Source organism: Giraffa tippelskirchi, chromosome 5, assembly GCF_054371585.1.
Source record: "Giraffa tippelskirchi isolate mGirTip1 chromosome 5, T2T-mGirTip1v1.2.pri, whole genome shotgun sequence".
Lineage (NCBI taxonomy): Eukaryota > Metazoa > Chordata > Mammalia > Artiodactyla > Giraffidae > Giraffa > Giraffa tippelskirchi.
In genome coordinates, this window is record NC_137279.1 from 27,401,697 (window position 1) to 27,427,254 (window position 25,558).

Sequence of the window (25,558 nt, forward strand, 5' to 3'; positions counted from 1 at the left end):
GCGCTACCAGGGCTTCCGAACAGGGAACCAATATGTGACATATGCAGCTAATAATGGTGAAAATGATAGCTGCAGTTTCTCATGGACTGGGCATTACCACCAAACATTTCATCTCTTTTCCCTCTTCACAACAGCACCATGACCTAGAGATCATCCTCCCCATTTTACAGAGGAGAAAGTCAAGACCCCTCGTTAACTAGCAGTGTAACTAGCCCAATCACATAGTTTTGGCTGACTCCAGGTTGGTCTGACTCCAGTCACCATTGTGTAGCCAACAGCCACGTGCTACTGTTGACACTGAAATTAATCACAATTAAATACACTTTGAAACTCGTTTCCTCAGTCACACCAGCCCCTGTTTCGAGTGCTGGATCACCAGATGTGGTTCGTGGCTGCTGTATTAGATGATACAGATTTCAGAGCATCTGTATCACTGTAGACAGTTCTGTAGGTCGGAGCTGCCCTACAGCTGGCTAACCCTCACAGTACCGTTAAGGTTGTTCTGCAAGGCGCTAAACTAGAGGCGAGGAGGCCAGTTGTCACAGCCCAGCATGTCACATGAGAGGGTTGGGAGGGCAGGCATGGAGAGCACCCACCAGGTGTGACGGAGGGAGCAGGGCGGCCCCTGAAGTTGCCTGAGGCTCAGGAGTGGGAAGGGAGGGCTGTTCGTGGAGAGCACAGATAAGGGCAGAGTCCAGGGTTGGACTTGGCTTCTGCAGTGTATGGAAATGCTGCTGAAATACAAGTCAGAGCACATTTAGACCTGGGAGGAAACTAAGGCCCAGAGAGGTGGCTTTCCCAAGGTGCCAGAGCTGGGTAGTCGCTCTACCTCTGTACCTCTCTACTCAGAGGAAAGCTCCAAAGAGTTCTTCTGGGTCTTTTACTACATCTCTGTGATCCCCCTCGTCAGATCCCTAATCAACACGGCCCATGGGATTTGTTTCAGCACAAAGTCTTTCCATTTATTTACAAGAGTTTGCCTGGTTTCCTGTTAGTGCCAGAGCCCTGGGCTCAGCAGGTGTGTCCCTGAAATGAGCAGCTGCAAGGCCTACACTGGCCAGCAGAGGGTAGCATCGAGCGCGCCCAAGCACCTCAGCTTGCCCCGTTACCCAAACAAGGGAGGATTAGACAAGCAAGCTTCTGCACTTCAAACGCCTTCTTTTAAAGGCTGCGATTCTTAATAGACATTACTTAGAAAGCCTCTAGAGAGGTTTTCACCTGTGGGTGTGCTCAAAGTGGTAATGACAAATAGTTATGATGATAAACCCAATAATAACACTGACCAAGGACCCATCATGGGGTCTTAGAAGGAGGCTGCATGGCATACATCCCCATTCACCTTTTAAAAAATATGTTTATTTATTTGGTTGCACCGGATCTTAATTGCTGCACATCCCCATTCACCTTTTAAAAAATATGTTTATTTATTTGGTTGCACCAGATCTTAATTGCTGCACATCCCCGTTCACCTTTTAAAAAATATGTTTATTTATTTGGTTGCACCGGATCTTAATTGCTGCATATCCCTGTTCACCTTTTAAAAAATATGTTTATTTATTTGGTTGCACCGGATCTTAATTGCTGCACATCCCCGTTCACCTTTTAAAAAATATGTTTATTTATGTGGTTGCACCGGATCTTAGTTGCTGCACATCCCCGTTCACCTTTTAAAAAATATGTTTATTTATTTGGTTGCACTGGATCTTAATTGCTGCACATCCCCGTTCACTTTTTAAAAAATATGTTTATTTATTTGATTGCACCAGATCTTAATTGCTGCACATCCCCGTTCACCTTTTAAAAAATATGTTTATTTATTTGGTTGCACTGGATCTTAATTGCTCTCCTATCTTCGTTGTGGCATGTGGGATCTAGTTCCCTGACCAGGGATCAAACGTGGGTGCCCTCCATTGAGAGCAAGGAGACTTAGCCACTAGACCACCAGGAAATTCCACACCCACCTTTTATAGGTCACATCAATATTTACCACACCCACAGACCTGTAAGCCCTATTCCAAATATTTTGAATCGCCACAATAACTCTATGCTGCAGTACAGGTACCATCATCCCCATTTGACAGATGACAACACTGAGTCACGGAACAATGAAATCACTTTCCCAGGGTCACACATCTTGCTAGGGACCGAGCTGGGACTGGAGTCTGTGATAGGACATAGTTGAGCCCAGGGTGCAGAGCTCGGCCCCTTCCCTTAAGGGGTATCTCCCTTTGAGTTTATCTCCACCCTGTGTATGCCCATGACCCCTGCCACGGGGCCGCAGCTGTCACTACCCCTCAAGGGCTCCCCCACAGCCATTAGCACTGCCCCCCCCCAAGAGTTCCCCCAGAGGGCATGATGATCACATTAGCAGCAAGCCCATGCTTTCATCATCCTTTCAGGTTGAAGAGAAGCTTCAGGAGGATTCCAGAAGGAAATTGCTTCAGCTGCAAGAAATGGGGAACAGAGAAAACCTCATTAAAGCCAATTTGGAAAGGGCAGTAGGTCAGGTAGGCGTGCTGCCAAGCCCCTTCATGGCCCACTGCTCTCCACGGAGCCCTGCGCCCAAGCAGCCGGCAGGGATGAATGAGGAGGAGGATGGCCTAGTTTAATTTCACCCACTTGTCCCCGGGGGCAGGGCTCTGTGTGGCTCCCAAGTCCCAGTGGATGTCCCTAAAAAGGCTTTTCCTGCTGGGGAGCTGCTGGGAAGCTGCCACACCGGTGTTTGCCTTCACCTGCGACCCTGACCAAGCAGCCAGTCCCAGGTCAAGGCCCACCCTGGTAAACCAACGATGTGGGTCCATCTTGGGGAGAGTTTGAGCCTCTCAACCGCAGTGGTGTTTCTAGCACTTTCTCCTTCACATTTTTTTGTCTTGACATTTATAGCAATCTTTCTTCCTCTGGGCCTGCAAACAGACGCTCTAGTCAGTATCCACAGGGGTTGCCTCTTTTCTGTTTGTTTTTGTTTTGTTGTTTTGTTTTGTTTGGCCAAGCCACGTGGCTTGCAGGATCTTAGTTTCCCAACCAGTGATCAAACCCATGCCCCCTGCAGTGGAAGCGCAGAGTCTTAACCACTGAACCACTAGGGAAGTCCCGCCACTTTTCTTAATGAAGTATTAATAATATACAGGTCAAGAAGCAACAGTTAGAACTGGACATGGAACAACAGACTGGTTCCACATCAGGAAAGAAGTATGTCAAGGCTGTATATTGTCACCCTACTTATTTAACTTCTATGCAGAGTACATCATGAGAAACGCTGGGCTGGATGAAGCATAAGAGGGAGTCAAGATTGCCGGGAGAAATATCAATAACCTCAGATATGCACATGACACCACCCTTATGGCAGAAATCAAAGAAGAACTGAAGAGATGAAAGTGAGAGAGGAGGGTGAAAAAGTTGGCTTAAAACTCAACATTCAGAAAACGAAGATCATGGCATCTGGTCCCATCACTTCATGGCAAATAGATGGGGAAACAATGGAAACAGTGACAAACTTTATTTTCTTGGGCTCCGAAATCACTGAAAATGGTGACTGCAGCCATGAAATTAAAAGATGCTTACTCCTTGGAAGAAAAGCTATGACCAACTTAGACAGCATATTAAAAAGCAGAGACATTACTTTGCCAACAAAGGTCCGTCTAGTCCAAGTTGTGGTTTTTCCAGTAGTCGTGTATGGATTTGAGAGTTGGACTATAAAGAAAGCTGAGCACCGAAGAATTGATGCTTTTGAACTGTGGTGTTGGAGAAGACTCTTGAGAGTCCCTTGGACTGCAAGGAGATCCAACCAGTCCATCCTAAAGGAAATCAGTCCTGAATATTCATTGGAAGGACTGATGCTGAGGCTGAAATTCCAATACTTTGGCCACCTGATGCAAAGAACTGACTCACTGGAAAAGACCCTGATGCTGAGAAAGATTGAAGGCAGGAGGAGAAGGGGATGACAGAGGGTGAGATGGTTGGATGGCATCACCAACTGGATAGACATGAGTTTGAGTAAGCTCCGGGAGTTGGTGATGGACAGGGAAGCCTGCTGCAGTCCATGGGGTCGCAAAGAGCTGGACACAACTGAGCGACTGAACTGAACTGAATAATAGAATTAATAATAGAACCCAGATTATCACAGCTCATGCCAAATGGAGATGGGCAGGATGGGGAGTAGGCTCTGACTCAGCAGGTCTGGGGATGCCATCTCCCAGGGCTCTGAACCAAGATGGCCCAGCGGCCCTTCCTCTTACATGTGGCGCAGACATGATGGTCAGAACATGCAAACAATGCCTCACAAAAAACTAAGGGAGGGCAGATGAGATCCCAGGATGGGGCACTGGCCCTGCGGAAGATGGGCAACCCAGGGCAGCCCACCTTGAACCCCTCCACGAGGCACCCCTCTCCTCATAACCACGGCTCCAGGGGGACAAGAACATTTTGCATGTATGTGTGTTTGTGCTTTTCTTTTTCTGGGAGGGTGAGTCCACCTCGTCAATCATTGGATTCTCAGAAGGGTCTGTAAACTACCAGAAAGGTTAAGAACCACGGTCCTCAAAGGAGCGCTCCAGCCCACCCAGCCCAGCTCCTGAAGCCCTTCCATATAGTGGCGTCCAAGCCTGAACCAGCAGTGTGACCGGGCATCGTCCCCCAGGCTGAACTCCAGAGGCACCCACAGGATAAATGATGATGATAGTGCCTCTTGGCAGGTTTTATAGCCTCTTCAACAAACATCCACACCATCACCCCCAGTGACCTCTCTCCTGCAGGGTGTCGACCCCTTAGCAAGGGAGAGAGCCCGCCACTTTGGGCTTCCCTTGGTGCATCTGCGCTACCCCTCCCCCTGCCAGCGCTCCGCGCCCCCAGCACACACCCGCTTTGAGGGCATGATCTGTGCTGCTTGCCAAGAGCCTGGTCATGCCTCCAGCCAGAGCTCATTCGGGAAGACCCTCAGAGACACAGAGATTCCTCCAGGACTTGAGAGAGTAGGGATGAGGCCTCTCTGTGCTGCCCTGGCCTTCCCATGTCACCCCCTTGTCCACAGCCAGCTCCCTGCCTGAGGTCATGCCCTTCCCCAGGCAAGTGACTCCAGGACTGACTCCTGTTGTCCAGCAGGACCTGTCCCTCTGCTCAGAGCAGTCCCATAGGGTGCCTGTGGTGGTGATGGGGGCCATCGCCCATGGGGCCCTGCCTACATAACCTCTTCTTCGGGCAAGTTAGGACACTCCCCTTGGCCATGAAACCAGCAGACGGCCCAGAATCCCTCAGATCACCCAGCTGCCTTCCAGCAAGCTGACTGCACAGCTGTCCTTAGGAGAGCCATAATTCCTCCCCTTGGCTTTTCAGAACTTCCTGGTGTGCAGCAAACTCCTGTGTCTTGGGACCCGTTGACATTCACATTGATTCCCCAGCTGTTATGGTCCTTCAGGGCTCTATTTTAGAGTCTTTCGTGACCACATTTTGCCCATGAGCCAAAAACCCAAGCCAAGGGCCATCGTGTTGGTAAACTTCCAGAGAGGGTTGGGCTTGTTTGCCTCTCAGGTGTCTCATGAACCTGGGACACCTTGAACTTGTCATTCTAGAAGCCCTGATTCTAATGTAACTGTGCTCTTTCATCAACCGTAATCTGAAGACACCAGCACCAGGGAGGCAGTCAATAAAAGCTGGCCGAACTGAAGGCGAGGACTCTGAACGCCTGCCAAGTCGATTGTTTCTGTTACAAGCATTCGATGAACATTTATTGAGTGCCTGCTGGGTGCCAGGCTCCTGGGACCCGGAGGGGAATACAGCAGGCGTCATCTTAAGGACACAAGGCCTAAGGCACAAAATGGCAGTGGGCTGCTCCTCCTTCTCTCCCCAGGCACTCTGGCTGATTACACAGTTTACTCGGGCTGACAGCCTCAATATTTATCTCACAGCCTGGTGCCAGCGTACCAATTACGGAAGAGCGCTCCCAGCCCCAGACTTCCCACTGGATAATTGGCAGGGAGTGGCACTTCTGAGGGCCCGAGACTTGTGTGCGCTGCCCACGCGCATCGGCTGGGTTAGGCGGGCATGCCTGAAAAGTCATTAAAACCTACTGTCCCCCTCTCTTGTGTGGGCACTGCCCCTTCCGGTGAGAGGTGAAGGTGTTAATAACCCGTTTGTGTGTGTGCTTAGTCACTTGGGTGTGACCAATTCTTTGCAACCCCATAGAATGTAGCCTGCAGGCTCCTCCATCCGTGCAATTTTTCAGGCAAGAATACTAGATTGGGTTGCCATTTCCTACTCCAGGGAATCTTCCCAACCCAGGAGTCGTACCCACATCTCTTGTGGCTCCTGCATTGGCAGGCGAATTCTTTACCACTAGGACCACCTGGGAAGCCCCAACCATAGTGACTATTAACGGTGTGCAGAGCCTTCTAACCGATTTCTCCCAGACCCAGCAGTGGAGGTGCCTCCCCAAGCCCTGCGGCTGCAGCTGCACCACTCATTCCATCACCTTTCCTTTCCTTGTGTTGCAGCTGGAGCATTTCAGAAGTCAGGTCATCAAGGCCACCTACGGACGAGCAAAGCCGTTCCAGGACAAGCCCGTCTCCGATCAGCAGGTTCGTCCCTCTTCCCCACTTTCTTCCTCAGAGACCCGGTACTCCAGACACTGGGAGCATATGTTTCTGTTTTTTGTTGGTGGCGCATATTTTTCACACTGTTGCTACACCATGAAGATTTGTTTTGATATTCTGGGATTTCCTGGCTTTTGGAGTAAAAGCCAGTTAAACTCCCTTGAAGTGTTTCTGTGAAAATCAAATGGAACCACCCAGGCCTGTGTCTGGTCTCCAGGCCCTCATGGTCCACCTGCGTTAGTCCCACAAGGAAAGAGCCTCGCCGTAGAGCAGGTGTCCTGGCTCGTTCCTCCTGAAGAGGGCAGCCGGCAGCGAGGATGTGCCTCCATCTGTAAGGACTGACTTGTTATTCTTCTGTCTGTCCCCTCCAGCCCTGTGTCAGCACGCGGGTGAAAAATTCACACCATAAACTGCTCTCGGGTAACCTGGCCTTCTCTTTCGGGCCCCACAGCACCAGGCTCAGCGTGATGAATCACTCCCAGAGTTCCGAAGAATCTAGAACACACGCGGGGCCACATGACAAACCTTTGGCTCTTAAAAATCATCTCTGATCCTGGGAAACATGCCCCAGTGACAGAGCCGACATTCCCTCCAGAGCCATCACCCAAACATGCCAGGACCTCCCTCCCCAACCCGGCGGAGATGGGAGCTCAAGCCCATGCCCTCCCCCCACCCAGGGCTCCTCCCGCCAGAGCCACCCTGCAATGTCAATCTTTTTTTTTTTTCTTTTTCCCATTAGTTAATAGAGAAGATCACCCAGGTCACTGAGGACAACATCAACTTTCAGCAGAAAAAGTGGACCCTGCAGAAGGAGACGCAGCTCGGCCTCTGCCGACGGGAGGAGGTCACAGACAGCGTTGAGAAGCTGAAGAAGGCCTTAGCCAGCTGCCAGGTGCCCTCCTCCGCTTCTCACCCGTGTCCCCCATGGCTCATGTTGTGCTCCTTGTTCAGGAAATCGTTCAGCTCTGCTTTTCGGCCCACCTTCTCTCTTGCTGGAGAAATCTGTTTGAGGTAGAAAAAAAAAGGACCTCAAAAACTGCCTCCCAGGTGAACTTGTGTGGCCAAGAAAAAGCTACCCGACACTCCCCTTTGGGAGGCCCCTGGAGCCCGGGGGAAGAAATGTTGTTGTTCAGTCACTCAGTCGTGTCCAACTCTTTGTGACCCCGTGGACTGCAGCATGCCAGGCTCCCCTGTCCTTCACCATCTCCTGGAGTTTGTTCAAACTCATGTCCATTAAGTCAGTGATGCCATCCAACCATCTCATCCTCTGTCGCCCCCTTCTCCTCTTGCCCTCAAAATAGCCCTGGGTTATTTCCAGAGAAACCAAGAAAACATCCTGCTCTTTATTTGCATTTTTCTTTTTCGTCCCAGCAGTGGAAAGGCCGCTCTTACCCCAGTCGCCTTTGACTCTGGAGGAGACAGGTCTGGAAGGTTCTGACTGACCACCACCCGCCACCTCCCAGCCCCTACCCGGGGAACCAGCTTTATCAGAGCAGGCAGCTGCTTCTGCTTTCTCTGGAAATAAGCAGCTGCTATTTGGGGAGTCTGTGTGAATGTTGGCTTGTCAGCACTCTTTCAAGTCAGGAAATCGGACTTTCTGACCAGCTTGTGTGTTGATCTCAGCAGGAATTTTGTAGCCAAATTTGGTTCTCGTTTCAGCCAAATCGTCCTTGGCAATTTGGCTTTGGAATTGCCTGTATCTAAACTTGGGATCTCTTCCTTTTTCTGTTTTTTAAATTTATTTTTATTTATTTTGTTTATTGGCTGCACCAAATATTATTTGCAGCATGTGGGACCTTCAATCTTCATTGCTGCATATGGGAAATTTTTGGTTGTGGCACATGGGATCTAGTTCCCTGGCCAGGGATCAAACCCAAGCCCGCTGTATTGGGAACACGGAGTCTTCACCACTGGACCACCAGGGAAGTCCCTTTTTTTGGTTTTTATTTTATATTGGGATATAGCCGATTTTATCTTGGGCTTCCCTTGTGGCTCAGCTGGTAAAGAATCCGCCTGCAATGCGGGAGACCTGGGTTCAATCCCTGGGTTGGGATAATCCGCTGGAGAAGGGAAAGGCTACCCACTCCGGTATTCTGGCCTGGAGAGTTCCATGGACTGTATAGTCCATGGGGTCGCAAAGAGTCGGACACAACTGAGCGACTTTCACTTTCATAGCCAATTAACACACCATATTGTGGTAGTTTCAGGTGGACAGCGGAGGGACTCAGCCATCCATATACATGCATCCATTCTCCCCCAAACTCCCCTCCCATCCAGGCTGCCACATAACTTTGAGAGATTTCCATGTTCTGTACACTAGATACTTGTTGGTTATCCATTTTAAATGTAGCAGTGTGTACATGTCCATCCCCAGCTCCCTAACTATCCCTTCCCTCCATCTGTCCCCTCAGCAACCATAAATTCATTCTCTAAGTCTATAAACACAGGGTCTCTTTGACCATCAAAAGTCCCAATTAAAGTGCACACAAAATAAAAGCTGCCCCCTCATCCCACCCACCCCCTAAAAGGCAACTAGAAGTGGGCCATCCCAGGGCACTTCCTGCTTCAAGAACATGTCAAGAACACCGCTCTCCATGGGTCACGACGGTTGGGTGCTATTTCTGGCAGCGGTGCCCTGGCTCCTCACAACCTCATCTCTTTCCAGGCTTGCATGAAGATGTCATGCTGCAGCAACGACCTGAGGAAGGAGGTCAGCCTCCTGCAGCACCTGCAGGTGAGCCCACCTGTCTCGGGGCTCCAGAAGGTGGCACTGGACATCCTGCGCCTGTCGCTGTCCTGGCTGGAGGAAACAGAGCACCTCCTCCAAGACGTGGGCATCCAGTTCTCCAGCTCCAACAAAGGTAACGGCAGCCCTCTTCTCCCGTAGTTGCATGACTGAAATGTCGCGTCAAATCTGATCACGACGGGACATCTGTTGAGGGAGGCTTCTTGTTGGGTGTGCGGCCAAGCGTTCCCTTCTCCAGACTTAACTTCACTTCACCACTTGAGAAGTGATGTTCCAGGAAAAGAGTATACACAAGTGAGACATGACTGCTGGAGAAAAATGAGATGTGACAGAGGCAAAAGGAAGAAGCGAAATTATGCCAAATCTTCTCTCTTAGAAGTTACCACATATATATAAAAATACACTGTTTTTAGAGCAGTTTTGGTTTCACAGCAAAATTGAGAGGATGACATGGAGATTTCCGAGGTACCCTCCATCACCACTCATGCACAGCCCCCCAGTTATCAACATCAGCACCAGAGAGGTACAACTGTTGCAGCTGATGAACCTACATGGACACATCATAATCACCCAAAGCCCATGGTTTACATTGGAAAGAAAAGTGAAAGTTGCTCAGTCATGTCCAGCTCATGGACTACACAGTCCATGGAATTTTCTAGGCCAGCATACTGGAGTGGGTAGCCTTTCCCTTCTCTATGGGATCTTCCCAACCCAGGGATTGAACCCAGGTCTCCCACATTGGGGGGCGGGGTTGGGATTCTTTACCAGCTGAGCCACAAGGGAAACTCAAGAATACTGCAGTGGGTAGCCTATTCCTTCTCCAACGAATCTTCCTGACCCAGGAATCGAACCAGGGTCTCCTGCGTTGCAGGTGGATTCTTTACTAACTAAGCTATCAGGGAAGCTATCAGGTTTACTTTGGGGTTCACTCTTTTTAATTTTAATTTTACTGGAGTGTAGTTGATGCGCAGTGTTGTGTAGGGTTCACTCTTGGACAAAGAGTTTGGGTTTGGACAAATGTGTGATAACATGTAGCTACCATTATAGTATCATATGGAATAGTCTCATTGCCCTGAAAATCCTCTGTGCTTCCTCCCCGACCCCTAGTCCCTGGCAACCACAGATCTTTTTTTACTGTCACCATGGTTTTTTGCCTTTTCTAAAATATCATATAGTTGGAATCATACAACTTTTCAGATTAGTTTCTTTTACTTAGTAATATGGACTGGGGGCAGGAGGAGAAGGGGACGACAGAGGATGAGATGGCTGGATGGCATCACTGACTCAATGGACATGAGTTTGGGTAAACCCCGGGAGTTGGTGATGGACAGGGAGGCCTGGAGTGCTGCAATTCATGGGGTCGCAAAGAGTCGGACGCGACTGAGCGACTAAACTGAACTGAACTGATGCATTTAAGTTTCCTCTTAAGTTTTTTCATGGCTTGACAGCTCTTTTTTTAGTTCCAAATAATATTCCATTGCTTCCCAAGTAGAGCAGTGGTGAAGAACCCTCCTGCCAATTCAGGAGACACAGGAAACAAGGGTTTGATCCTAGGGTCAGGAAGATCCCCTGGAGTAGGAAATGGCAACCCACTCCACTCCAATATTCTTGCCTGGAAAATTCCATAGATGGAGGAGCCTGGCAGGCTGCAGTCCAAGAGGTTGACTGAGTGACTAAGCACTGAGCAATGTTCTATTATCCATTCACCTACTGAAGGACATCCTTGTTGTTTCCAAGTTTGGGCAATTATGAATAAAGCTGCCATAAGCATCCATGTGCAAGTTTGTGTGTGGATGTGTTTTCCACTCCTTTGAGTAAACACCAAGGGTGTAGTTGCTGGATCATGTGGTTAGAGTAGGTTTGGTTTTTAAGGAAACCACAAAGCTCTTTTCCAAAGTGACTGTATTTTGCATTCCCACCAACAATGAGTGAGAGTTCCTGTTGCCTCACATCCTTGCTGGTATTTGATATTGTCAACACTGTCATATTCTTTGTGTAACTTCCAAGGCATTTTCCCATGGAAAGAGCTCTGTGAGTCTAGGCAAGTTATGCCCCTCTCTGTGCCTCAGTTTCCTTATCTGTAAAATGGGGATAATAGGGTGTACTTGCCCCATAGGATTCTTGTGAGGATTAAAATGCATTAATATATCTAAAGTATTTAAGAATAGTACCTATGATAGAATAGGTTCTACCTGTAAATGTTTATTGATTTATTAACTTAACAAAAAAATAATGTCATACCCAGTTTTCTTTAGTTTTGTTCCTAGCAGTACATCAGGAACACCCTTCCATGTCAATACACACATCATTGCTGTCACTGATGATGAGGAATCCCACTGTGTAGGATGTACCATAATTTATTTAGCCAATCTTCTATTTTGGGCATTTAAGTTGTTTCTAATTTTTCACACACAGAAATGATGCTGACATAAATATTGTTCAACTTTATCATCTGAGTGTGGAAGGATATGAACTACTTTCACTCAGCAAAGATTTATTGCAAGTCTACTAGATACTAGGCACCATGCCGGGCGGAGATATAATGGGGTCAAAAACAGGTAGAATCTAGATCTTGGCTATAAAACTCCTCCTTCTTTACTGTGAATCTGAACTCTTTCATAATAAAATATTGCTGAGACAACAGGCTCTATCCCAGCCCTTGTAGATTTTATGGTCTCAGGAAAGGATAGGATCTTCAGTTGGGACGCTCAGTTATGTCCAGCTCTTTGCGACCCCGTGGACTGCAGCACACCAGGCTTCCCTGTCCATCACCAGCTCCCGGAATTTACTCAAACTCATGTCCATCCAGTCAATGATGCCATCCAACCATCTCATCCTCTGTCATCCCCTTCTCCTCCCGCCTTCAATCTTTCCCAGCATCAGGGTCTTTTCAAATGAGTCAGTTCTTCGCATCAGGTGGCCAAAGTATTGGAATTTCAGCTTCAGCATCAGTCCTTCCAATGAATATTCAGGACTGATTTCCTTTAGGATGGACTGGTTGGATCTCCTTGCAGTCCAAGGGACTCTCAAGAGTCTTCTCCAACACCACAGTTCAAAAGCATCAATTCTTCGGCACTCACTCTCTTTATAGTCCAACTCTCACATCCATACATGGCTACTGGAAAAACCATAGCTTTGACAGGATGGACGTTTGTTGGCAAAGTAATGTCTCTGCTTTTGAATATGCTGTCCAGGTTGGTCATAGCTTTTCTTCCAAGGAGCAAGCGTCTTTTAACTTCATGGTTGCAGTCATCATCTGCAGTGATTTTGGAGCCCAAGAAAATAAAGTTTGTCACTGTTTCCATTGTTTCCCCACCTATTTGCCATGAAGTCATGGGACCAGATGCCATGATCTTTGTTTTCTGAATGTTGAGTTTTAAGCCAACTTTTTCACTCTCCTCTTTCACTTTCATCAAGAGGCTCTTTAGTTCTTCTTCACTTTCTGCCATAGGATGGTGTCATCTGCATATATGAGGTTCTTGATATTTCTCCCGGCAATCTTGATTCCAGCTTGAGCTTCATCCAGCCTGGCATTTCACGTGATGTACTCTGCATACAAGTTAAATAAGCAAGGTGACAATATACAGCCTTGACGTACTCCTTTCCCAATTTGAAACCAGTCTGTTGTTCCATGTTCAGTTCTAACTGTTGCTTCTTGACCTCCATACAGATTTCTCAGGAGGCAGGTAAGGTGGTCTGGTATTCCCATCTCTTGAAGAATTTTCCACAGTTTGCTGTGATCCACACAGTCAAAGGCTTTGGCATAGTCAATAAAGCAGAAGTAGATGTGTTTCTGGAACTCTCTTGCTTTTTCCATGATCCAGTGGATGTTGGCAATTTGATCTCTGGTTCCGCTGCCTTTTCTAAATCCAGCTTGAATATCTGGAAGTTCATGGTTCACGTACTGTTGAAGCCTGGCTTGGAGAATTTTGAGCATTACTTTGCTAGTGTGTGAGATGAGTGCAATTGTGCTGTAGTTTGAGCATTCTTTGGCATTGCCTTTCTTTGGGGTTGGATTGAAAACTGACCTTTTCCAGTCCTGTGGCCACTGCTGAGTTTTCCAAATTTGCTGGCATGTTGAGTGCAGCACTTTCACAGCATCATCTTTTAGGATTTGAAATAGCTCAACTGGAATTCTGTCACCTCCACTAGCTTTGTTCATAGTGATGCCTCCTAAGGCCCAATTGACTTCACTTTCCAGGATGGCCGGCTCTAGTCCAGTGATCACACCATCGTGATTATCTGAGTCATAAAGATCTTTTTTGTATAGTTCTTCTGTGTATTCTTGCCACCTTTTCTTAATATCTTTTGCTTCTGTTAGGTCCATACCATTTCTGTCCTTTATTGTGCCCATCTTTGTATGAAATGTTCCCTTAGTATCTCTAATTTTCTTGAAGAGATCTCTAGTCTTTCCCATCCTATTGTTTTCCTCTATTTCTTTGCAGTGATCACTGAGGAAGGCTTTCTTATCTCTCTCTGCTATTCTTTGGAACTCTGAATTCAAATGGGTGTATCTTTCCTTTTTTCATTTGCCTTTCACTCCTCTTCTTTTCTCAATTGTTTGTAAGGCCTCCTCATACAACCATTTTGCCTTTTTGCATTTCTTTTTCTTGGGGATGGTCTTGACCACTGCCTTCTGTACAATGTCACGAACTTCCATTCATAGTTCTTCAGGTACTCTATCAGATCTAATCCCTTGAATCTATTTGTCACTTCCACTGTATAATCATAAGGGATTTGATTTAGGTCATAACCTGAATGGTCTAGTGGTATTCCCTACTTTCTTCAATTTAAGTCTGAATTTGGCAACAAGGATTTCATGATCTGAGCCACAGTCAGCTCCAAGTCTTGTTTTTGCTGACTGTATAGAGCTTCTCCATCTTTGGCTGCAAAGGATATAACCAATCTGATTTCAGTATTGACCATCTGGTGATTTCCATGTGTAAAGTCTTCTCTTGTGTTGTTAGAAGAGGATGTTTGCTATGACCAGTGTGTTCTGTTGGCAAAATTCTATTAGCCTTTATCCTGCTTAATTTTGTACTCCCAAGGCCAAATTTGCCTGTTACTCCAGGTATCTCTTGACTGCCGGAGTCCAGCTCCAGCAGGTCCAGGGGTTCCCTCAGGATGGACGGCGTCGGCGATACGAATGAGAAGACACAGCGAGTCTCGGTGTTTCCAAGTGTCTCCCAAGTGTCTTCCAACTTTATTATTTTTAAGACAGCTTTTATATTTTTTGTGGTACATAGAAACAAATGTAAAGTATAGAGTCATACCAATTCGGCTTAGTGGGCATACTAATTTAGCTTAATGGGCATATGAATTCAGCTTAATGGGCCAGCAGTTTTGACCTTCATCGAAACCGTTTGCAGGTTTTTAGTTACCAAAAGCCTCATTTTGTTTACATCATCTTCTGGCCTGGGGGCCTGCTAACATCTTGTGACTCTCCATTGATAAGGGTTGATCAGTCAGAACGCTTTTGTATCAGGCACAGCAGGAAAGAATTCATCAATAGAAAGTTTCAAGGTAAAACCTGTTTTCGGTAATTTACTCTACGCCTTGAGCTTAACAGAAAAGAATGTGGTCCCATAAAGTCATAGAAGAGCAAGCTGAAGGTCAGCTCCACGTAAGAATCATCAGTTAAATCTACAATTGTATTATTATTTGTATTAAAGCTAAACTTTTATTTATATAAATTTTTAACTATTATGCTTTCATTATATAGGCTAAATACGTTAAGAGTAAAAACATAGTGAGCGAATACAGACTAAGTAACAGTTTCATAAAGCAATATTTCTTATATTTCCTAACAAGCCTTTTTTCCTGTGAAGGGTTTTATGCCCATAAGGGCTTTCTGTGTGGAGGCTCTCAATGTTATTTTATTATTAAGGAACAGTTATGCACATTAGCTCCAAAGGCACAGGTACATTTATTAAACAAACCAATATGTTAGCAAAAGGAATTTAGATCAGCATACTCTATATCCCAGATAATTTTATTTAGGGTGCTAACCGTTCAGGGGCCTTGTTGATTTGAGGTTTCAGAATGATCTATTTTAGAAGGAAATCGGGAAAGGCCTTTTGCTTAAGTCATAGAAAATAAGAAGAGGTTTTTTATAGTAAACATCAGAAAGACAGATATCTTTAAGGTGAGCGCTGAGGCAGCCTTCCAAGAATCCCTGAGGCCTGAGAAGCCGTGCTCAATCATTCCTCTTTCCCATGACTCTGTCATGGGTGGGATCTCGTGGGCTGGCTCCCGGCACTTGACTTCCTACTTTTGCATTCCAGTCCCCTCTAATGAAAAAGACATCTTTTTTGGGTGTTAGTTCTAGAAGGTCTTGTAGGTCTTCATAGAACCCATTCAACTTCAGCTTCTTCACCATTACTGGTCAGGGCATAGACTTGGATTACTGTGATAGTGAATGGTTTGCCTTGGAAATGAACAGAGATCATTCTGTCATTTTTGAGATTATGCCCAAGAACTGCATTTCAGACTCTTTTGCTGACTATGAGGGCTAGTCTATTTCTTATAAGGGATTCTTCCCCACAGTAGTAGATATAATGGTCATCTTAAATTCTAACCCATTCCGGTCCATTTTAGTTCACTGACTCCTAAAATGTCGATGTTCACTCTTGCCATCTCCTGCTTGACCACTTCCAATTTACCTTGATTCATGGACCTAACATTACAGGTTCCTATGCAATATTGTTCTGTACAGCATCGGATTTTACTTCCATCACCAGTCACATCCACAATTGGGTGTTGTTTTTGCTTTGGCTCCATCTCTTCATTCTTTCTGGAGTTGTTTCTCCACTCTTCTCCAGTAACATATTGGGCATCTATAGACCTGGGGAGTTCATCTTTCAGTGTCCTATCTTTTTGCGTTTTCATACTGTTCATGGGGTTCTCAAGGCAAGAATGCTGAAGTGGTTTGCCATTCCCTTCTCCAGTGGACCATGTTTTGTCAGAACTCTCCACCATGACCTGTCCGTCTTGGGTGGCCCTACACAGCATGGCTCATAGTTTCACTGAGTTAGACAAGGCTGTTGTTCATGTAATCAGTTTGACTATTTTTTGTGATTGTGGTTGTCATTCAGTCTGCCCTCTGATGGATAAGGGTAAGAGGCTTATGGAAGCTTCCTGATGGGAGAGACTGAGGGGGAAACTGGGTCTTGTCCTGATGGGCGGGGCCATGCTCAGTAAATCTTTAATCCAATTTTCTGTTGATGGGCAGGGCTGTGTCCCCGCCCTGTTGTCTGACCTGAGACCAAACTATGGTGGATGTAATGAAGATAATTGCTACCTCCTACAAGGTCCCATGCATGCACTGCTGCACTCAGTGCCCCCGACCCTGCCACAGGCCACTGCTGACCCACGCCTCTGCTGGAGACTCCTGGACACTCACGGGCAAGTCTGGGTCAGTCTCTTGTGGAGTCACTGCTGCTTTCTCCTGAGTCCTGGTGCGCACAAGGTTCTGTTTGTGCCCTTCAAGAGTCTGTTTCCCCAGTCCTGTGTAAGTCTGGCGGCCCTGTGGTGGGGTTAATGGCGACCTCCTCCAAGAGGGCTTATGACATACCCAGGTCTGCTGCACCCAGAGCCCCTAGCCCTGCGGCAGGCCACTGCTGACCCGTACCTCTGCAGGAGACACTCAAATACTCAAAGGCAGGTCTGGCTCAGTCTCTGGGGTCTCCTGGTGCACACAAGGTTTTGTTTGAGCCCTCCAAGCGTCTCTGGCGGGTATGGGGTTTGATTCTGAACACGATTTCACCCCTCCTACCATCTTGCTGGGCTTCTCCTTTGCACTTGGACATGGGGTATCTTTTTTGGTGGGATCCAACATTCTCCTGTCGATGGTTATTCAGCAGCGAGTTTTAATGTTGGAGTTCTTGCAGGAGAAGATGAGCACATCTTGTGATAGGATAGGATGGGCAGTTACCAAAAAATCACTGACATGTAAAACTTTAATGGGGACAGTTGCTTTGAAGGAGAAGTGCAGGGCTCTGACCTGGACAGGGAGGGCAGGGCCTCTGCAGGATGCAGCTAGTTATTTGCCAAACAGGGTAGGTCGGGGGCATTCTGGGTAAAGGGAGCAGCATGGTGGTATCACAGGAAACAAGGAGAACACACATAAGGGCTAAAAAATGGGGGCAGAAGTGGGGCAGGGAAGGACCAATGAGGGAGGTCAGTGGGGGCTGTACCATGGGGGGCCCAGGGGCTTGCAGGTCCCTGGTAGGAAGCTCTGCTTTGGCCTGGGAGCAGAGAGAAGTCCATAAAAGGTTTTAAGTAAGGAACTGATGGAACCGGCTTGCATTTGGACCTAGTCATCTCGGCTATGAATGGAAACTGTCCAGGAAGGTGGCCAGCACAGAACCCTGGAGTGCAGCTAGAAGGCTGTCATAAGACATGATGTTTGTGGCCCATGCTGTGGCAGAGAAGGGGTTGGAGAAAGAAGATTCCAGGGGTGTTTAAGAGACGAATGGAATTAGATATGGTTAGAAAAGAGGTAAGGGCTTCCCTGGTGGCTCGGTGGTAAAGAATCCACTTGCCAGTGCAAGAGACCTGGGTTCAATCCCTGGGCTGGAAAGATCCCCTGGAGAAGGAAATGGCAACCCACTCCAGCATTCTTGCCTGGGACACCCCATGGACAGAGGAGCCTGGCAGACTACAGTCCACAGGGCTGCAAAAGAATTGGACACAACTAAGTGACTAAACAACAACAACAAGAGAAACCACAGAGAGACGGGGTTCCGGATCTCCACGCTTCTGGCTTGTGTAAAAGTACAGATGTGGTTCCTTCACTAAACTCCACAGTAAGGAATGCGACGTGAGGACCAGATTTGAGAGGGAAGATAGTGAGAGTTGCCTGGAGACATCCAAGATGAGGTGCCAAGGATGCAGCTGCCACCCTGGATATCTAGCCTGGAAATGAAAGTCGGTGATGTGGCCCCAGAACCCAGAAGAACACGTGCCACAGGGTGGGCGCTTGGTCACTGTGTGGGATGGATGGTGATTAAGGCCGTGGGTATGACTGGTATCACTGAGGAAGAAAGTATCAAGTGAGAAGGGAGAACCCAGGGAGGCTGCATGAATTTGACATTTCTTATACCAACGAATGAGAATAGAGGAGCGATATTCAACTCCAGTGATTAGACAACCCCAGCCAGGATATCTCTAAGGTAATCCAGAAGGTGGTATAAATTTCTTTTAAACATTTTTGAAAAGAAAATCAAGATTAACTTCGCTGTAAATGTCTGCCCTTCACAGACAACATAGAGAAGAGGCAGGGACTGGATTCCTCCCAACAACCCAGCACCTCCGCAACCCCAGTATTACTATTGCTGTAATCATGGCAGAGTCTGAATGTATGTAAAATCAGGTGAGACGTGGCCCACAGTTCTAGCTGCTCTTCAAACTGGAACTAAAACAGGGAAATACCATGATTTCTAACCTAGTGACGTGGACCAAGCAAGGCATGCACTGTCCCCTCCCCACTTGCAGGAGTCATTATAGCTTCTGTCTCTAAATCTCGTCACAAAAGTGAAAGGGCTTCCCTGGTGGTTCAGATGATAAAGAATCTGCTTGTAACGCAGGAGATGCGGGTTCGATCCCTGGGTCAGGAAGATTCTCCCTGGAGGAGGAAATGCAATCTGCTCCAGTATTCCTGCTGGAAAAATTCATTGACCAGAGGAGCCTGGCAGGCTACAGTCTATGGGGTTGCAAAGAGTTGGACACGACTGGCTGCATTACCATGAAGAAACATGGGTTGTAAGATTAAGCCATCAGAAAGCTTGAGGAAGACTCTTTTCAGGCAGCATTTCTCAGGCCCACTGTCTTTTTCTCTGGACTTCACAGAGTCAGGAGAGTTGAGCAATATCAAACAGGTCTCTGCAGAACCCCTCCTGCACATTACAGATCTCTCAGGATGGGATATGAATGTGGTATTCCCAAAATACATTTCTCCTTGCTACCCTTACCCCAAACTAACAATACTTGGAATAATGTTCTGTGTAACACCTGTTGGGGAGACACAGACTGTGTTCTCTGATTACAACTATTTGTACTTGGTTCTGAGAAATCAAAGAAGGTTGAAGGGTTATATCAGAGAGGCCAGTGACTATGGCCCATTCTTCATTCATTCAGTAGAAGAGGAAGCTAATGGTAAAAGGCTTTTTATCTTCCAGCCCTAACAATATTCTCTCAAAGTGCCAAATGATGAGAAGAACCAGAAGAGCTAGAGTATATTCTTTATATTCTCTGGATTAGGTACTACTTGTCCTTAGCTCCCAGAGCCATCTACACAGAGATGATGGTGATGGTTAAGATGATAATGGTAAGGATAATGAGGGTGATGGTGATGATGGTGACAGTGATGAAGGTGGTGAAGATGATGGTGGTGATGACTGTGATGGTCATGGCGATGAGAATAATGAGTAGGAGATGGTGAGGATGGTGATGGTGACGATGGTGGCCATCATTCATTATTGAGCACTTGCATTCTAGACGCTGTTCTAGGTATTTTCCATACCTAACCTCAGTTCATCTTCACAACAACTCAGTAAAGCACGTACAACTCAGTAAAGCATGTAAAATCCTCATTTTGAAAATGCAGAAACTGGCTCAAAACCTTTTATGAGTATCTCACTGTGATAAGGTGATTTGAGGTACTGAAGCCAGAAGGGGATCTTCAGGCATTCATCACCAACCACAAACACACCTAAGAGCCTTCTGTGTTTACAGTTTCTTAACAAAAAGGATAGGAACCATGGTTTGTTTCACTCCTCCTGGGTACTTGTCACTGTGTTAGTTGTTTTACATGCACCTGGTACTTTTATCTTCCAACAGCCCAATGAGCTAAGTACTATTGTTGTCTTTATCTTGCAGGCCAGAAAACTGAGTACTAATAACATTAAGAAATGTGCTCAGAGTCACACAGCTGGTACATGGTAGGGTCAGGACCCAAACTGAGATCATTGTGATTCTAATGGCTGTGTTTTTTTTCTGTGACCCCATATGACCTCTAAAGATCCAGAGAGGTACCAGCTACATACCCAGTTCCTAGAGGACAGGTTCTGTCATTAACTTGAATGGAGACAAGGTTGAGAGTTTCATCCCCTGGGATGAAGAACATCTGATGCCTGCCTGAGCACACTGCTGGCCTTGCCCCAAGTTTGCATTATAGTGAAGATTCTGGGTTCAGGCTTTGGAGACCAGCTGCCAAGGTTTGACTCTCAAGTGTGTACTGCCTGGTTGTGTGTGCAAGTTGCTGGGCTCCTGTGTGCCTCTGTTTACTGGTTATAAAATGGGGGACAGACCTCACATGGTAGTTGTGAGGATTGAATGATGTGGTACCCAAACCACAGAGGCACACATGAGCCTTAGTCAATGGTGGCTGCCATCAGCATCATTGTTGATGTGATGTGAACTAAATGTGGGTGGCAGTCAGATGGGTATGTGCCCAGGTAGTGCTGCTTGATTTACTCACACCAAGGTGACTTTACCTGTGACCCCTGCCCCATCTACATCTGACAGCAAGTCAGGTTTTCTTAGCTGTGAGCACTCTGTCCTCTTCCCGGGCCTCCTTCCGAGCGTCATGAGAATGGGTGTGTGCCAGCTGCCGAGTGGTAAAGCTGGCACTCCATCCAGGTCCCTCTGACCTCAAAGCCCCTGCTGTTAATCACCAGACTACCTGCCTTTTAAAATATTGTCCTAAGAGATAAAATGCATGTAATAACAAGCTAGGTTTGTAAAATCTTGGAGTAAGTCCCTCAGGGAAATCCAGGTTGAGTAATGTAGAGGGAAACCACCTGAAGTATGGTTGGATGATGTCATGAGCAGCCCAGAAGGTGGGATCACTACTTAAGATCTGATTGGCTAGATATTACCTCACACCTGTCAGAATGGCCATCATCAAAAAGAAAACAAATAACAGATGTTGGCAAGGATGTGGAGAAAAGGGAACCATCGCACACTGTTGGCAGGAGTGTAAATTGGTGTAGCCACTAAAACAGTTTGAAGGTTTCTCAAAATACTAAAAATAAAACTGTCATAGGATCCAGCAATTCCACTCCTGGATATTTATCCCCCCAAAATAAAAACACTAATCTGAAAAGCTACATGACCCCAATGTTCATAGCAGCATTATTTACAATAGCCAAGATATGGAAACAACATAAGTTCCCATGAACAGATGAATGGATAAAGAAGATGTAGTAAGGAGTTCCCTGGTGGCCCAGTGGATTGGACTCTGTGCTTTCACTGCTGTGTCCTGGGTTCAATCCCTGGTCAGGGAACAAAGATCCTACAAGCTGCATGGCATAGCCAAAAAAAAAAAATGTGGTATGTATATATGTGTATATATATTCACACACACATACACATACACAATGGATTACTACTCAGCCATGAAAAAGAATGAAATTTTACCATTTGCAACAACATGGTTGGATTGGAGGGTATTATGCTTAGCAAAATAAGTCAGACAGAAAAAGACAAATACTGTATAATATCACTTACATGTGGAATCTAAAAAATAAAACTAGTGACTGTAACAGAGAAGAAACAGACTCAGAGATATAGAGAACAAACTAGTAGTTACCAGTGGGGAGAGAGAAGGGGGAGGAAAAGACAGGGTTAGAGGATTAAAAGGCATAAACTACTATGTATAAAATATAAACCATAAGGATATATTGTACAACACAGAGAATATAGCCAACATTTTTGTAATAACTGTAAATGGAATATAATCTTTAAAAGTTGTAAACCACTATGTTGTGTACCTGAAACATATAATACTGTACATCAACCATACCTTAATTTTTAAAAAGTCCATGATCTAAAAAAAAAATCTGATTGGTGAAGGATTTGCTGCCTGGTCCCGCTGGGAAGACAGGAAACACTAAACCCGCTGGGAAGATAGGAAACATTAAGGAGGATCTTGAATTTCATTCCCGCCTGGTTTCTCAGCTTCTTTTGATAAGGGAAAGAAAGGACTTTTTACATTTTTCTTTGCAAGCTCAGTTGATTGTGTTTATTTCTGCAAGACTGTTACAAAGACTTCTCTCCATACATAGAAAATCACTCTTCCTTAGATATCCAAAATAAACAGTATTTTTAAGTGGAAAAAAAAAGCAGATTGTCACAATATACAGTGTTCTCTCCCCTCCGCACCCTTTTTTTTCCCAAATGTCATTATCTGACCACAAGAGAAACTTGGAGAAAAAAAAACAAAAGTGTTGAAAGTCTTATCCCACTATAATGGGACTGCATGAGCCTTGACTTTCACTCGGTCTTTTAACAGCTATTTATTGCAGACCTACTGTGTGCAGGCCACTGAGGATACAGCTGCGGGGGGTGGGGGGCACAATTTTCACTTTATGGGTTTCAGTCCTGTTTGGATTTGTGTAATAGGCAAGTGTAACTTTTGTGCTATTGTTGTTCAGTCGCTAAATTGTGTCCAACTCTTTGCAACCCCTCAGATGGCAGCACACCAGGCTGGCTCCTCTGTCCTCCATAACTTCTGTAACCAGAAATATAATAAAGAATTGCTTCTTCTCAAAAAGGAAAACCCGTCTTCTACAGCCCAAGTTAGCATCACCCATTCTCTGCCACCTCAGTATCCTTCTTATCACACACCCTTCACATCAGCCAGCTCAACCCTTCACTCTCCAGCCTCTAGTCTCTCTTAAAAGAGAATGACAATTACAAATAAATAATTTTTTTTAAAAAAAAGAGAGAGACAGCAACAGACTTAAGTCTGAATTCTGATGCTACCACTCATCAGCTCCACAGCTTAACCTGGCTGAGCGTCTGTGTCACGCCTAGAAATGCAAACACAATTCCTTGTTGGGTTGTTTGTAATGATTAGAAAATATCACGTGTCAAACTCCTGGCATGGTGCCTGGCACACAGCAAGCACTTAATACTGACACTAGCTATTATTATATTGTTATTATTCTCACTCTTCCAAGCTGGAAATTCTCAGCAGGTGGCCTTGTTGCAGGTCAAGGGCCCAGACACAAGCCTGTTCAGCTTCCCTCTGTCTCCTTTCACATCCATCTTTCCTCCCCTTCCCTCTGCTTTCCCCTACTGTGTTCTCTTCCAGACGTACTTCCTACCTCCCTGCATCTCCCCTTCTCTCCCCCTCCCAGGCCATCCTGTGTGCAAGGTCTTGAATCACGACCTCCTCCTTCAGCATCTCCAGCCTTTCTCTGCATCTCACTCCTTTGTCATCAAACATGCCCTTCAAGCTGGTGCATCTTCAGGATCACTGCTTCTTTAACTCCTTTTCTACAGCTCATACTCCTGTCCCACCAAGACCTTAAAGTGCGTTACACCCTCTGTCCTCACCACTAACTTCTGACTTTGTCTTTGAAGGCCCACCTTCCTCCCCTAGCTGTGTTCTCTCTGTCCTACCCACCCGCCCCCACCGGTTCTCTTTCTCAAAACCTTCTCATCTTTGATTATCACAACTGGGGTGAGGGATGCTCCTGGAAGCCAGAGGCTAGAGGCCAGGATGCTGCTCAAGATTCTTACACTGCACAGGACGGCCCCCCAACAGAGGATTGTCCGGCCCAATATGTCAGCTGTTGCTCAGTCACTTAAGTCATGTCCTACTCTTTGCGACCCCATGAACTGCAGCACACCAGGCTTCCCTGTCTTTCACTATCTCTCTGAGTTTGCTCAAATTCATGTCCATTGAGCGATGAGATGCCATCCAATCATCTCATCCTCTGTCACCCCCTTCTCCTCCTGCCCTCAATCTTTCCCAGCATCAGGGTCTTTTCCAATGAGTCGGCTCCTTGCATTAGGTGGCCAAAGTATTGGAGCTTCAGCTTCAGCATCAGTCCTTCCAATGAATATTCAGGGTTGATTTCCTTTAGGATTGACTGGTTTGATCTCCTTACAGTCCATGGGACTTGCAAGAGTCTTCTCCAGCACCACAGTTGGAAAGCATCAGTTCTTTGGTGCTCAGCCTTCTGTTTGGTCCAGCTCTCACATCCATACATGCTGCTGCTAAGTCACTTCAGTTGTGTCCGACTTTGTGTGACCCCATAGATGGCAGCCCACCAGGCTCCTCTGTCCCTGGGATTCTCCAGGCAAGAACACTGGAGTGAGTTGCCATTGCCTTCTCTGCATCCATACATGACTACTGGAAAAACCATAGCTTTGAGTATATGGACCTTTCTCAGCAAAGTGATGTCTCTGCTTTTTAATATGCTGTGTAGGTTTGTCATAGCTTTTCTTTCAAGGAGCAAATGTCTTTTAATTTGTCTGTAGTGCTATAGTTAAGAAACTCTACTGGCTCCTTCCTCTCTAATTCATCTGTTATTTTTCTGGAAAAAAAAATACAGTTCATTAAGCCAATTCACTGCTCAATCAGCAGCTGAAATAGCAGTGACTCAGACCCTGGAGTCCGACTGCTGTGAGCCCAAGCCCTGGCTAGGTTGTTTGCCAACATCCAGCAGCCACATGTCTCGGAGCCCCCCTGCCTAGTCTGTAAAATGGGGCAATGGTTGGACGATACAGTGGGGCGATTGCTTAGCAGAGGGCTGGGCACACAGGCCACACTCGTGAATTTAAGTCAGGTTTACAGTCTTTAGGTTACTGTCCTAGGTTGGCCACAAATTGACATCAGCCTCCATCCCAACTCTTCCCTCTACTCCTCCCCTCACCATCATCCACTCCACCCCAACTAACCTCGACCCTCTTCCACAACATGCACTCCATTCCCCACCTCTCATCCTGCCTCCTCCCTTCACCCCCCGATATTAGTTTCCTGTGACTGTCATGGGCTTCCCAGGCGGCACTAGTGGTAAAGAACCTGTCTCCCAGTGCAGGAGATAAAAGAGAAACAGGTTCGATCCCTGGGTCGAGAAGATCCCCTGGAGGAGCGCATGGCAACCCACTCCAGTATTCTTACCTGGAGAATCCCATGGACAGAGGAGCCTGGCAGGCTATGGTCCATGGGGTCGCAAAGAGTTGGACTCGACTGAAGCAACTTAGCATGCATGCACACATGGCTGTCATAACAAATTATCACAAGCTCTGTGGCTTATATTAACACAACTCATATTTATTCTTTTATAGCTCTGGAGCCCAAAGTCCAAAATTAGTTTCACTAAGCTAAAGTCAAGGGGTCGGTCTCTTCCAGAAGGTGTAGGAAAAAAATCTGATTCCTCACCTTTTCCAGTCTTTACTCCCTTATCCCTTGCATTCTGTGGCTCATGGCCCC

The 25,558-nt window shown here is 46.4% G+C and overlaps 1 protein-coding gene across 20 annotated transcripts in view; it reads left to right on the forward strand.

Moving 5' to 3' along the window:
• FHAD1 (forkhead associated phosphopeptide binding domain 1) overlaps positions 1-25,558 on the forward strand; it is a 159,334-nt gene that overhangs the window by 79,968 nt on the left and 53,808 nt on the right. For 15 of the 20 annotated variants that reach the window (XM_081488046.1, XM_081488049.1, XM_081488055.1 and 12 more), the window contains exons 11-14: positions 2,400-2,507; positions 6,486-6,569; positions 7,324-7,476; positions 9,250-9,445. In XM_081488046.1, coding sequence (XP_081344172.1) covers positions 2,400-2,507; positions 6,486-6,569; positions 7,324-7,476; positions 9,250-9,445 — 541 coding nt within the window. The remainder of the gene's footprint in view (positions 1-2,399; positions 2,508-6,485; positions 6,570-7,323; positions 7,477-9,249; positions 9,446-25,558) is intronic. The other 5 variants (XM_081488052.1, XM_081488057.1, XM_081488058.1 and 2 more) reach the window with 1 other exon arrangement.